The 15234-nt window shown below is 45.4% G+C and overlaps 1 protein-coding gene across 10 annotated transcripts in view; it reads right to left on the reverse strand.

The window, feature by feature from the left end:
* Positions 1-1290: 1290 nt before the first annotated feature.
* Positions 1291-15234, reverse strand: part of MSI2 (musashi RNA binding protein 2) — a 238470-nt gene continuing 224526 nt past the window's right edge. For 7 of the 10 annotated variants that reach the window (XM_040532874.1, XM_040532871.1, XM_040532880.1 and 4 more), the window contains 3 exons: positions 9985-10193; positions 8123-8200; positions 1291-6043 (listed from right to left, as the gene is read on the reverse strand). In XM_040532874.1, coding sequence (XP_040388808.1) covers positions 8159-8200; positions 9985-10193 — 251 coding nt within the window. In that variant the 3' untranslated portion in view covers positions 1291-6043; positions 8123-8158. The remainder of the gene's footprint in view (positions 6044-8122; positions 8201-9984; positions 10194-15234) is intronic. The other 3 variants (XM_040532879.1, XM_040532876.1, XM_040532873.1) reach the window with 1 other exon arrangement.

A 15234-nucleotide genomic window follows, 5' to 3' on the forward strand; every position in this document is an offset into this window, starting at 1 on the left:
TTATTCCCTACTAATAACGAGGCGGCCCTTGTAAATAGCCATGAAGGGAAGTGCTTAAGCTCATAATTAATAAGTGCTGCCTTGGCTTCAGCTGCTGAGCCGCAGCCCGCAGGGAGCGGTGGCAGCGCCCCCGGAGCTGCCCGCGCTCAGCAGCGGTGGGGGGGGTCCCTGTGCCGGGGGTCCCTCGGCTGGGACAGCACCGGGACGGGCACCGTGACACTGCACAGCTCCAGAGCCCGGCTACCACGCAGACCCCAGTGCTACAGGCTGTAAATGTTTATGGCGGGAGGAAAAGAACGTAAATCATGTTTATGTCCCCTGTTTTCTTTATCGGGGCACTAATTTGACAGGGAAGGGAAATTTTTGCTTATTTTACAACTGATTTTGGCTGCAATTTGATTTCAGTAGCTGGGAGGCGAACACGAAATCTTATTTTTATTCTGGAGTTGGTATAAAAATTTACATTTTGACAGAGACCCCCACTAACATTTTAGTGCAGATATAGCGGGCCTCCGGGCATTTTGCAAAACACATAACCCAACGTATAATACACTCATAATTCACTAATGTTTGCTGAATGACAGGGTTAAGTGGCTGCTATTCCCGGCCTCCCACCACACTAATGTACTCCAGACCTGCGCTCCTTTTCTTCTGGATGGAAGTCAAATCGTTTCCTGCAGCCCTCGTCGTGGAAGCTCCTTCCACCACACATAAACAGTACTTCCTAAATTATTTTTCATTTGTTCTTCTAATCTAATTTTTCCCTTGGAGCTCCCCTAACCACCAGGCCCGTGGCGGGGCCGATGTGCTGACTGCTCCCCGGGGAGCAGCCCGCACCATGCCCACCTCCACGGCCGATGCTGGTGCAGGATGCACGGCCCTGCGATGCCTTAGCGCTGCAGACCCTCCACAATTTGCAGGTGCAGGCACTCAGCGGGAGGGTTTGGGTGTTCTCCTGATGCCACAGGGGGAGGACAGGGAGGTGTCACTGCATCACCTGCGCAGCTGAGCCATTCGCCCTCGCTAACGAAGTTGGCTAATGCTGCCCTCGTCGCGTTACTCTCACCAGATGCGTGTGCACAGGCTGTGCCGTGCCCGCGGCATCGGCAGCACGGGAAAATGCTGCAGAAATGCTGCAATCAGCCCTTGATGCAGACTGATCGGAGGGAAGGAGAAGGTCACTGGAGCCCTGGATGGGGACCCCGAGGGCAGGGGCGATGGGGCCATATGCTGGTCTCCCCCCAGGAACAAACACTTCCCCCCGCTTCAAACAAAAGGGACTCACAGATCTGTTCAAAACAGTTTATTGTATTTTTTTGTCAGACAAACACATTGATTTCTGGACCACAGTAGAGGATGGAAACCTTTCACAAACTTATTTATTTGAAAATACAAATATAAAATTATACTTTCCACATCTGTGATGTGAGAGACCCCCATCCACATAGTATTTTACAACAGGGCTTTAGAAAGCCATACACAGAGACCTGAAAGATGCTTGATATATATAGATACATATATATATGTATATATATAAAAAAAAAGTCACTACCAAAGTTCTCATCAGTTCATACTAAAGTATAAAAGGAAGGGCTAGGCTTGCCACTGTGCCATAGTTTATTTAGGTACATTTATGACCACCTGAAATGCTTAGACTTGCATTCTAGTACTGATGGAGTTCAGACCTCGTACAACAGAGAATGACTTAATTTGCTACCCACTACGGTCAACGCGACACACAGATCCCACGCTTGGTGTTACAAGTATGTACAGAATACAGAGCTGTATAGCACGGGTGAGTCCTGCTTCTCCGCCAGGCTGCTTGGATTTTTACACTGATCTGAAATGAAATTCTCTCAAGACGATACATTCGGATTGTTCGGTAACCGAGAACCGATCATGTAGATTTACTCTCTCAAACTACTTATTTTTTATTATTTTTGGTAATTTTTATTACAGTATTAAAGTATTGCTTAGCTTACAGAATCTCCTCACGTAGTGTTCACACACAGAAATGGGTTTGAATTCGATTCTGTACGTATGAAACTCTACAGTGTATGTGCGCAGACCCCAGGATCTGCCGGTGTGTCTTCAATGCATCCTGTCTCTTAAACTTACACTAACTTCAGTTTTCTGTTTAAACTATTTTGCTTAAAAAAACAAACAGAACTAAACTAAAAAAAAAATTCAAAGAATTCCACCCAAGAGACATATCCATAGCATAAAAGACAGCTATGAGTTAGTGTTTTTTTTTTGTAAACAGTTTCATATGCAATATCATACATAACCATGGCTGGCCTTCAGTAAAAATGTAGTAAACTATATTGCTTTATTATTGATTATGTTGCATTGAGTGAATGGCAAAAACGAAACAGGAAGGTAACTGTGGCTGGAGTCACTAGCCCTCATTCACACTAAAGATGAAAACAGCATCAGAGGTTTCAGAGCAGGGGAGGGAAGAAAAGAAATCTGAACACCTTTCAGGTCGTTATTACCAACAATTACCCAATGGTTTAACTAGTCTAGCAAGATGTGTAACATTCACCAGCTGAATGCTGCTGTACAATGAAAAAAGAAACCAACAAAAAACAAAAAACTTACAGCAAGAGAGCCATGCTACCTTAAAGTCCAAGCTACAAATTCAACTCAAAATGAACATTTATGAAGTGTAAGAAACAAAAAAAGGGACAGATCAGGCTTCATTTTAATCAAGCCAATCACAAATGACTTTTTTTTCTTTTTTTTTTCTTTTTGGTGGGGGAGGGTAACTGAATTCTTTTGGATTTCTGCAATTCCTTTCAAAATTGGCATTGTGTTTGGTAAGAAAAATTGTCCCACGGCACGGCCAGCACAGCACCCAGCGCTGCGGGAGGCGTGCGACGGGGGAAAACCTGCTTCCCCGCCACTGACCGCTCTCGGGGGGAGGTATTTTCGGTGCCCATTTTGCACAGCTGGATAGAAATCTCTCTTTTTGGTCACTCTGGGGGTAGCAGTTCTGTACGAGCTGTTTGGAAAGAAAAGGGCAATATCTGCCATAACTGCGTGTTCGCTCCCTGTGCTTGACTAAAATAAAGATGTAGCTGAGCCTTTGTGCAGAAAATTTACAGAAAACCCCCAAACGAACGAACGAACAAAAACCCCTTTGAAATGGACTTCTAGATGAGTGGGGGACTAATGTGAACCTTAGTCTAGGTAGCCACATCAAAACATATCGGATTCCACGACATTTGTGCTATGGGCCACTGGGACTTTTCAAAAGGTATATAAACATCTAAAACATATTCACACAGATTAGCAATTTCTTCTGAGCATTCTTAAAAAAATATTTTTTTCTCTTAGTAAAATCGTTTTAATATACCGTGCCTCCCTCTTTTAAAAAATAAATTAAAAAAATCCAGTTTTGCATATCTAGCATTAGCATTTAAGGTAGTATGGCACATCCCCTTTTCAAAGTCAAGGGTGGGGATCTACAAAATGCCTTAAGAGTTTGCCAGCATTTTTAACATTGTGAGACCTTTGGTTAGTTGAAACCGCATCAGATCAGCAAAAGAAAAGAAAAAAGAAAAAAAAAAACAGGAAAAGAAAAAAAAAAAGGAAAACCTTCCCAAAATTATTAGCATTTTTTTTTTTTCTTAAATAAGAGAAAGTTCTATCCTTACTGGTCCTAAATCTGAATAACTACATCTAAATTTTTAACCTTAATTACGATACACCTACCAATATGTACTAGAAGAGGAAGAGAGAAAGAGGGGGGGAAAAATTCACTACACTAGCATCAGGACAGCACTCTTACAAGATAGCCATTTTATACACTATTAACATACAACAATGATCAACAAAGGATATTCTATGAGGTGATAGGGAATGGAGAGGAAAACCAACTGGTAGTACAGTACATCATCAACATTGACAAAATATCAATAAAAAATTCCCTGATTATACATTGAATTTCAGGGAATTTGGTTTGTTGTTTTTTTTAGTTTTTATTTTTTAAAGAATTGTTTTATTTACTTTATTACTTGATCAAGTCTCAATATTTAAAAAGCGTCCAGCATTTTGCTTAAACCTGGTTGTTCTGAAATAAGAAAAAAACCTAAAATATTACACAAAAAAGCATGATTCTTTTTTTAAAAATAAGAAAAACAAGGTTTTCTCCTTTCGGTTAGCAGTATGGTGCCTTGTTTTTGTTAAAGATGCCTTGCTCTACCTTGTCTATTGAACGTCTACATTAGTCTACTTGTTAGTAAAATTTACAAAAATAGGAGTGCAGCAGCTCTTTTTAACAAATGTCGCATTCAGTGTCTTATACTGGCTGTACCTAAAGTACCAAATTTATAAACGTAACAATTTAAAAAAATATTAATAAAACTTGTCAATATTACGTTAAAAAAAGAAGAAATATATCCACACTACAGTATGTTCTTAATGCCACCTACCATGTTGTACTTCTAGTTTGCTGTTGCAGGCCTATTTACCAATATTAAAAAAATTAAATTAAAAAATATCCTTCATAAGTTTCCTCCCCCAACAGAGGACCATATATATAACAGCCAAATATTAAACATGTGCAAATAGGAAACTGTCAGTTTTTCCCCTACCAGTCACAGTGCAATGATGTTTTATACTTTATTTTTTTAAAATTCTGTTTACAACTACAATAAATTAAAATCTTCCGTTGCTTCTAGGGTGAAACTTGTAGCACTGAGGTATTCCCAAAAAACAAAGTCGCTTTCCTAATTCGTTAATACAGAAAAGTAATGGATAAAAAAGGTAACGATGCAAGCTCTACCACCGCTCCGCCTGCAGCTCCCTGGGGCGGGGAGCCCTCTCCTCCCCGGGCTTCGCAGGGCGCTCGGAGCAGCTGAAATGACTGGACAGCAAGTGGATCTAATTCGAAACGACAACTAAGAACAGGTGTGCTTTGAACCTTAAATGCGTTAAATAGTAAAACCGTAGCTTCTTTTTCAGTCTTGGGAAAAGCAGTTTTTAAATTAAAAATACAACGAGACTGTTACTTGGTAAGCTGTGCACGTATGACTAGATAGTATGCTGGTATGACGCTAGGACAGTTCGAAGGTCTACCACACCTACAGAGCAAGCGAAACAGTGTTAGTCTAACGCTGGTGGGCCAGCTCTGGCAGTTGGTCTACACGGTTAAAACTTTACTTTTTTTTTTCTTCCATTTTAATAGAGAAACTGCCTCAGACTGACTCCATCACAAAAATAGTTTGTATTTCTCTTTCTTAATAGTTTATATGTAGTTAATGGAATTGTATTTACAGTATTTTTTTTCAGAATTCACAATTTCAAAAAACCTTATATCACCTCTTTCAACAAAAAAAAGCACTTATAGAAAAAGGACGCGCCAAAGTCTGCCGTCCTTGCCTTATTGCCGAAAATAGATAGAATCAGGTTAACGAAGACGTCACAAACAAAAAGAAGGGCTAGGGAACCCGCTGCCGGAGCGCGTGCCCGCGCCTGCCGTGCCCCGGCAGCGCCCAGCCCGTCGCCGCCGCCGCGGCGCTGCCACCCGCCCAGGTCTACGGTGCCAGAACTGGTGCCACCCGCTGAGACCCGCGGTGCCGCCTCAGCGTCCTGTAAGCAACAACGACTACGGAGAACGAGAGGAACACGGAGGGTGGGGGGGAAAGGAAACGAAAGAAAACCCTTAATATAAACAGCTAGGCTATGGTTAGGCTCCTACGAGATACACAAAGAATTAGGTCTACGTGGCTACGAGACTATGTCAAAACGCTACGAAAAAACGTGGGTTTGAATAGGTTTAAAAAGGGGGGGAACCCATCCAGAAAATAAAACGAACAAGAAATGGATTTTATATACATACTTTTAAAAGCTGTTGTTTTTATAGTACAGCAGATTCATGAGATGATGAGAGAGATTTTAAACAACCTAAGTCCGTCGAGTGCCACCTCCAGTTTGTTTGTTATTGGTGATGATGTAGTGCTCAAAGTCTGATGATATCACCTAAACATGGGACCACTCAGAAACTTCGCCCTGACTTGCCCGGACATCCAGATAGGCTCTGAAAGGAGAGGAGCACACACAGGACACAGAGGAGAGGAGGGTCAGTGGAGGTTTTGAAACCCGACCACGCGCGTGTGGCCACCCGCGGTGCTCAGGCGCTGCAGCGTGGCCTGACCTGGCGCTGTCCTGGCCATGCTGCAGGTGCAGGCCGCGGCTCCAGAGCAGCGGAGCACAACGCCATTTCTCCTTCCTACCCTGTACCTCCCGGCCCCCGGCCCCCGTGCTCCTGTGGCTGGGCTCTGTTGGCACCAGCTGGGCTTCGTGGCGATCAAAGGCGACTCAATGCACTGGAAGAACACAAGGTGTTCCTCGGGCATTGCGCCCCAAATTTACAAGGCTCCTGTAAAATGAGTGTTACATTTTTTCTATTTTATTGTATTTGTGTGGGCACACCGCAGCTGTAAGGTTGGAAATAAATACTAAGGGCTTCGGGCAGCTGCAGCGAGGTGCCCGTGCTGGCCGTGTCCCTGGGATCACTGCCCAAAGCCACCCCAACGCTGTGCCAGCGGTGCAACGCCAAGCACTGCACCACGGCCGGTCCTGGCCACGGGCACCGCGGGGGCTCTGCCGTGGTGGGAGGGCATGTGTGCCCCAGGATGTGCCGCGGCGGTAACTTCAAACCCGGTGGTCCTGGAGGAATTAATAACAAGGCTCATTTCCTCCACTCAAAATCTATTTTAATTAGTAATGAGCAACATTAAAAGCACTTTCTGTTTTTAAGTCATTAATGGCTTGAGTTTTAATACTGGCCAGTAAATGATGGTTACAATTTGATGTGTTGTGGTAAGTGTAAAATGATTACAATATATTAATCTGATGAGCACTGCCTTCACTGTAGCATTATTAGTTTGAATTATGATGTTCTGCTCAAACCTCTAGCATGCTTTGTGTACCACCTTGTTATTACACAGGCTGGCGGCCCAGAAAACGTGAAGGATTCTGACAAATCGACCTGAGAATGCACACTGATATGTACAAATAATAACCGGGATTAAAGCAAGAGTGCTTGTGCATTTTTTTTGCTTTCCCATAAAAAATGCTACTTGGTGGACCGAATCAATTCATGAAACAATTTCAGGTAATCTTGTGTGTTTATGAGTAGATGAAGAGTAAATAGCAAACCCCTTTATTCACTAGTATTTAACTATACATCTATTTTTACATCTATTTTTGTATTATTTAAAGCCTCTGAACATTTTCCACAGATCCCAGACCTTTGACTAACTACAGTCCTAATTCATACACTGATTTTGAATGTGAAACCTGAAATTGATCAGATAGTGCTGAGCTAAAGACAGAGAAATTAAGGTTGTCACATATATTACATTTGTGTGTCTGCGGCAAGAGCTCTAATGGTGAACTTGCGTGGTTTCACGGGCATACCTTCTAGTTTTCATTGACTGACTTTTCTAATCTATGCTATTCTCTGTGTAAGACTATTTGTTTGCAAAGATGAATATACCAAAGGCCAAAAAATAATAAAAAAATTAAACATTTAATTAACTCGAGCTTAGTTCAAAGGGTAGGAAACTGGCAGCGATCCAAGGATGCATTACTCAGGTAATGTCTTTAATTTAATTTGCTTAGCTTTAATTTTTTTTTAATCTTGATAATTGCTCTATGGTTACTAGTTACAATGTTATCTTTTAGCTGTAATATTTGGTACAGCACTTAATTAAGAATGATGGTTTCTCTGTAATAAAGCAGTGGGGCTCGTCTATTTTTAGATGAGTGCATTCATAGCGTATCTATAACCCTGACCATGATGCTGTCAACTGGCACTTGATTGCTTCCCCAAAGGTTTTTTGGGATCACCGTTTATTTCTGTGGGGTTTTGAAGTCTCCAAATTATTGCACGAAGTGTAATGAATATGAAGACACGTCTTCGCTGGGTTCTAGCTCCCGATCTGCCTTCCAGTTTCCAACCCATGAGATTGATTTAAATAAAATAAATCACAGAAAGGAATGATTAAAGGCCAAGGAAAGACAAAATGAAGATAAAAGAATTGTTCACTTAAAGTAAATATAAGGGAAATGGTAGTTTAGCACAAAGTACAAATGGTATATACTGTAATACCTCCAAGTGAGATGGCAACCAACCATGTGTAACGTTTCAATGGTATCCATTTGTAAAAGCCGTTGCAATCAAAGGTCCCTAAAATTGTACAATTGTTAAGTTCATCAGTGCTCTATACATGGGAACAGATGATTATTAATTTTTGGCAAGAAATTATCAAAGGACTTGAAAGACTGTGTTGCCAGCATGAATATGTATTTCCAAAAGTTGTTCTGGTCACTAATGACTCCACGTTCTGAACACTCGTTACCTTTCCAAGACCATCATCTTCTCATTCCCCCGGTTACAAAAATAAACTTAGGGTTTTCCCTTTTTTGTTTTTAAACCAGGGTTAGTAAATGGAGAGTGTTAAATAAATATGTATGTAAAAAAGGGCTACTGAACTCTTTGCAGTTATTGGGGGATAGGAGAAATTAAGAGGCTGCCAATCTGCAAGTCAAATACAAAATCAGTCTTTGAAGAAGTATTAGTGCAGACAAATCAGGATATCACGGCTTTTATTGTGCATCTCATTACTTGAAAGATTGGGATGTCACTGAGGTCAAAGTGACCAAGTTTTCCAGAACAAACAGGTCTTTTTTGTCGAGTGAAAAATGGAAATAAGGGTCTTGGAAGTGGCAGTTTAAATCGGTGTAGCTCTTAGCAGAATAATAATATTCTACATTTTGTATTAGAATGGATCCAAGGGGGCTGTCAGGTCCCTTGTGTGTCCATGTGAGGAGCAGGACCAGGGCAGGAATGCAGAGCACAAGGGCACAAGTGGAGGGCAGCAGGCTGTTTTGGCTTTTTGGGTACCAGCAGTTTATGCAATAAAAATAACACGGTTTCAGGAATTTTGTCTGCACTATGCTCCCACTCCCCCATTTCATCCAGTTTGGTCAAAGAACAAAATTCTCCGTTTAGTTAGAGGAATCTCGGGGGAGTTCTCTGTACTTTGACATGTTTACCTTACAAGAGGAAAAAAAAATCTCAGCATTTTACCAGGAAAAAGTAAAACAACTTAATTTGCTGGTATTCTGTTTCAGAGACTGACAGCCACTAAAGCGGTTCAACCACATTCATGCTAACACACACAGGTAAAACAGTGCAATCTGAAAAACAGCATGCAGCTTTGTTAAGCAAATTTCCATCGCCCGTAATTAGTGAGCCTTCAGAACCACGCAGCATTACAGAAATACGTTTCCAATGACTTGACAACACAAGTGACTTACTTGTAACCTGCAAATTTTAAGGACTGTTAGTGACACCGTAACTGGTCTGAAGATGCCTGGGGGTGAGCCAGCACCCACCTCCCACGCTAATGTGCCCCCAGCTCCACACTGAGGCCGCAATGGCAGAGGCTGGAAGCTCCAAGCCCGGACAGTCCCGTGCCACCAGCGGGACACCATGACCCCTGTGGAAGGGACATGGGCAGGACTGGTGTCCCAGAGAGCATCTTTGTCCCCCTCTGTGTGAGCAGAGGCTTGGTACACTGCCTGCAAGCAGGCACATCAGCCTCAGCAGGCCATTGGACTGATGTAAAGACCATCTGGACAAGCAGAAGCTTGGAAGGCTATAATTATTAAACAGGTCCTTTTAAAATACGCCATGGCAGGACCTCAGAAGGCATCAGACGAGCGTTACCAATCCGGTTTGCAACTCCAGCGGCTCTGGGGCAACAGTGTGCAGCTCTGCACGAAGCCTGTCGGCAACCGCAGCAGGTTAAGCACAGCGGCAGAGGCTATGGGAGTGATGCACTACCCACTCCATCGTTTAATAGTTTAAAAAAAAATCACAAAAAAAACCTTAATGTCACTAAATAATGACCCCAGCCCCCCCCCAGCCCTGGCTGGCACGCAGGGGCCGTGGCGCGTGGTACTTACGGCGATCCCGTGGCCGAAGCCGGAGCCCGGCTGTGGGCTGGCAGCGCTTATGTAGTTGCCGACGCCGGAGTCCTGGCTGGCCGTGCCGTAGAGGTCTGCGACGGGCCCGGGGCTGTTGGCCCCGGGAAAGCCTCCGGGCCGGGCTGGGTTGGAGCCTGCCGGGGAAGCGGGTGCGCCAAAATTCGGTTGAGCACTGTAGCTATTCAAGACTGGTGTGCAGAGAATAAAGCTGGGTATGAGGCCAGACGCCAGGCATGCACCGTTATTACAAAGCCAAACACCAGAATAAACAGCCTAGGCCCAACTTCTAACACTTAACCAAGGCCATGCGATAGGAGAGCAAGTACTGAATAATAGTCAGCCCGTACTACTACGAAGCTTAGAGCTCCAAAATATATATATGAATATATATAAAAAAAAAAAAAGAACAATCATTCAACACACTACTGCAACCAGAGACTGGAGGTGCTCATTTTCACCAAATTATCACAAAATATAATAGATATTTTTCAACATCTGACTTGATGCTCATGCAGTAGTAACAAGTTCTCTAGGTCTGGGCACGCCGAGACAGCATTCACATCCCATGCAAACTACAAAGGAACTAATTTGAGACTACACATTGTGGTAATATTGATATTAAAATGTTGACAGCAAATAACTTCAATCACTTCTAGTAAAATCGTTTTTGGATCCATTCGATACTTTTGAAAAAAAACCCGCCCTTTTAAATTGGTAAGCTGTAGAAATAGTTCGATAGTTTTTTGTTGTTGTTGTTTGTTTTTTAATGGTATGGAATGGAACAGTTTGGTTTTTTTTTAAGTATGAGCAAGGAGAGTGTTGTTTTATTTATTTATTTTTTTCCTTTTGATTTGGAGAGCGAAGACCTACCTTCGTCTCCAAAACCATGCTTGGGACATCAACCAAAATTAAACAAATAAATAAAGATCAAAAACAAAAAAGAATTCCAGAGGGTGTATGACAACTCACCTCCTAACGTGGAAGTAAAAGAAAATTTTATTTTTTTCCTCCCTTTGTATTTTTTTTTGAGACAGAAAAACAATGTAAATAAGAATGATACTAAAGAATAAATTTAGGTATTAAAGCATGTTAGATGATCAGGCTTCTGGCATTTCTCACGGTTGCTCTTGGATGTAAAATTTATGAGTAAGAGGTTTCAATGCAAAAGAAAAGTCAGCAGGCTGGGGAGAGCTGATGGGGATGGCTGCTGGAAGCTGGAGCTACGCCCGTGCCGTGCTGGCGGCCCCTCGGCAAGCGCCAGCCTCGCCCGCCCGCACCCACCATCGCCTTGTGGCACGGCCAGCCCGCGGCCTGCACCCTGCACCCCGCACCCTGTGCCCTACACCCTGCCCCCTGCACCCCACCACTACCATCTGGCCCCAGGGCCCCTCAGCTCCCCCGGCCACACAAGGTGCTGCAGGTACACGGGGGGAGAGGCCCGGTCGCACCAGCAGCGCTGCTGCAGCCTGCCCAGGCTCTGGCCACGTCCTCACAGCCGAGCACGACTACTGGGGCACCTAACACCACTCTGAACACAGCACAAATAGGTCTGCCGCCGCTGGCAGGACACAGCCGGCCCGACCACGCAGCCACCGTGTCCCTGTGAGCTTGCCCAAGCTGTGCTCATGGGTGTAAGCAGGCACGGGACTGCTCCCGACCCGCAGCAGCTTCCACCACCCTCACCTCCATGCTCGAGCCTGTGCCAGGACCTGCTCAGCCTTCTCCCCCCGCTGCAGCTCCCTGCCTATCTCCATTAGGCACTAAAAGGGTTTATAAAGTTTGATAGCCTGCAATAACCCCCTGCCCCTAGCTCAGCACCGAGCCGATCAACTGCTGGGGTTTACTGGGGCTGAACACCAGCCCGGGGACAAGTCCTGCTCACCCAGCAGGAGCAGTGTGAGGGAAGACGGTGCTCCTGACGAGCTCTTTCCAAGACACAAAGTGGGCTTTGGAACAGACCTGCCTCACCAACTGCAGAACGTGAATGAGAACTCGGGGCCAGCGGCCAGCCCAGCGCTGAGCTGAGGCCGGCACCTCGCCGGGGCCAAGCCGCCACCAGCCCTCCGACCGTCCCCACCGCGCTGACCACGCAGGAGGCACGCATTTCTCAAATGAATGGATTAACTACTCAAAAACCCATCAAAATGGCGACTGTTGGCTCTGCAGCAACAGGAAAGTAAATTTTGCAAAATAAATGATTTTCTGTGGCTCTAAAGTGGTAGCAGGGGAAAGTAAGTAGGTCATCTAAGCTAGCAAGTTAAATGAAATAAGGCATGAGAGAGTAAACAGATTATTTTGGAATTCACTGGCAAACAAAGTACCATTTTTTTATTATTAAAGATTAAATGTCAAGATAACATTTGGCCTTCTCACTCATGAAGAAAAATATCCAGCTGAGATGTTCAAAAGCCCTTTATTACTATAAGCTAGCACTTTTTTTTCCCCTTTTCTTCCTTCTGTTTCTACAAAATGGATGCGGGCTTCATTGCCCAGTCACACAGAAAGCCCCACTCGGCCGCTTGTGCGAAGCCACGAGCCTCCAGGAGTGACACGGCCGCTGCAGGGAAGGATGTGCCCAGCATGTCAGGCAAGAAGGATGTAAGGACACACGTTTTTTAGAGACCAAGGATACCAGAAGGTAGAGGGCAAGAACAGCTGGGGACAGCCATGGTCTGGAATGTCAACAGAAGCACCAAACGTTACAAAAGCAGCCCCAAACTGCAGGGTGCAGCTAACGGGCCACAGGGTGCACCAAGGCTGGCAAGGGTGCTTGTGTAACACGTGGCAGCAGCAACACCGGTGGCTGCATTGCCAGTTCACGACCTGCTTTTAATTGTCATACAGCAACACGTGTGCCAGTAGGAGGTGCAAGGGGTGACAAGGGTGTTGTTATTGCCAGGGGAGGCAATGCCAGCCCCCAGCCCAGGACAGCAGTGGGACAGCGCTGCCCTGCCAGCACGGCTGCCGTCCTGCGCGAGCGGCTGCCTCCCCACGATTCGCAATGGATTTCACAGCATGGTTTGCTGGGAAGAAGTCCGAATCGTGACAGTAATGTGAAGACACGGTCCCCAAAACACATGGCTCTCATCTAGAGGTGCACGGAAGATTTAATTAAAAATCAAAGTTGGGGTGCAAGGCCAAATTTCTCTCTGCCGCAGCCCGCTAACAGCAACAGCACGTTGGGGCTGGCACGAACATGCCTGTATAATGTTTTAAGATTCAATTTCAAGATACAGTGATCAAATGTTACAGTGTTTCAAAATGGTACTGAAATGAGGGCAGGGCTGGTGAGCTGGGCATCCCACAGCAGACGTGTGATGCAAAGGCTGCCCTTGGGTTTGGCGGCGAGCGGGGATGTGGGGTGCTGCGGCCAGCCCCACCGGAGATGCTTGGGGCAAGGCTGCGGGGATGCCGTTAGTGAACACCCCTGTGAACATTGCTGCAGCCTGGGACCAGGAGCAGGACGCAGCCAGGGCCAGTGCCCATGCGATGCCGGGGGCTGCCCGACGCCGCGCTGCTGCGGGCAGGAGCAGCGACCCGTGTGGGGACGAGCCGCGGCGATGCTGGGGCTCATCAGACATCCATACGCTGCGGCATCTCTGCATCATTAACTCACAACTGCAAAACCGTGCACAGCTGACAAGGAGACATGCTCTGCCGTGTCCTGAAACCTCACTGAAGGGAAAGAGCAAACAGACCAGCAAGGAGCCAGAGAGATGCTCCGTCCCTCCGAATCAGCCCAGCCACCGTCATTTACATCTCCAAGAACATCGGAGTACCGGCTGTCATACATGCAGAATGAGTTGGCAACTGTTTATTCAAACGTCCTTCTGATTGCGGGTGTGTAATGTAAGGAAAAGGCAATTTTCTATCCACTGAGCATCAATTTAATACTACACACTGATGATCACAGAAGTGACTGCAGAAGAACGCGCGGCACAAACGCACGCCCAACGCCCCGCTCTCTGCAAGCGGCTCCGCGGGGGCGTGGGATGCCCGCTTTGTGCACCGCCTGCTAAACAGCTGTTTGCAAAACTTTACAGGAAGGGCTGGAAGCTTTCACAGAGCTGACACTTTGCTTCAGACCTGATACATGAAATAGAAAAGCTCTCATAATTACCAGGAGACTAAACACTCCTCAGAAAGCCTTATTTTAACGATTCACTCAGCCATGGCGAGTTGCTAAATATTTGTCTTCTTACAATAGCTGCACTGAAGCGCACCTCGAGCTGGAGGCACTTTTACGATCGCTTTGAAACAACAGCAAAGGGACCTTGAATGACTTTCCCAACATACAAAATGCGATGTGTTTGGGTAAGAAATGCCTGAAAAGAAATTTGTTGTACACAAACCTGTGAATAATCTGAGACTAACATGAAGCAGAAAACAAAACAAAAATCCTCCAGACTCTGGAAACCATTTCAGTCCTCTACGGAAAATGAAGACACCGTGGAGACGCAGATCTGCAGGACCAAGCTCCTCTGTCAGCTCTGTCGCAGCAGGAGCTGTCTAAGAGCCGCGTGCACCTGCACACGGGAGCTCTTCTCTGGGATGCATTCGGTGCAACCCTGCACGTTCACTGCACCCGCTCCTCGAGCACTGCTGGGGCTTCTCTGCCCAGGCAGAGAACCTACTGCACGTCTTCCTGCCAAGCTGAATAGGAATTTGGAGAGAGTTTTAAAATGCATCCATAACCTCAAGACAGTGTTTCAATGAGCAAGGCTATTTTATTACTAACTCATCTCGGCGCCCTTTAGCAGAGCTAGAGCTGTCTTTATCCACGTCTAACACGCGTGTTAGACGCACCACTCAGACAAGTGAGTTATGTGAAGGAGCCAACAGCTGGAGCCCAAAGCGAAGCTGGCAGCTCAGGCTGATGGAGAGGCAGGAGGCTCGGTGCTCCAAACACTGCTGGGAGCAGGGACGGAGCTCATGTGAGCTCTCTTATCGAGCACCTTCTCCTACAAACCGCCGTGTTAGCACAGTCCTTGCTCGTACATTAATCCGCATTCAACAAGAAAGGTCACTATTGAAAGATAAACTCTCTTTCGATGAGCTCTTGAGAAATTTCTAAGTCAGGATTCATTATGACATTTGCCTTAGCAAGTGGTGTATTGCACTAAACAGGATCCAAATGCCTCTCTGGGAGGGGAGGGAGCACATGGGTAAAGCACAACAAGTTGCATGCTGAAATCCCACGCAGAGAAACTCAATTCAGCTATAAATGAT

Source organism: Cygnus olor, chromosome 20, assembly GCF_009769625.2.
Source record: "Cygnus olor isolate bCygOlo1 chromosome 20, bCygOlo1.pri.v2, whole genome shotgun sequence".
NCBI classification, from domain to species: Eukaryota; Metazoa; Chordata; class Aves; order Anseriformes; family Anatidae; genus Cygnus; species Cygnus olor.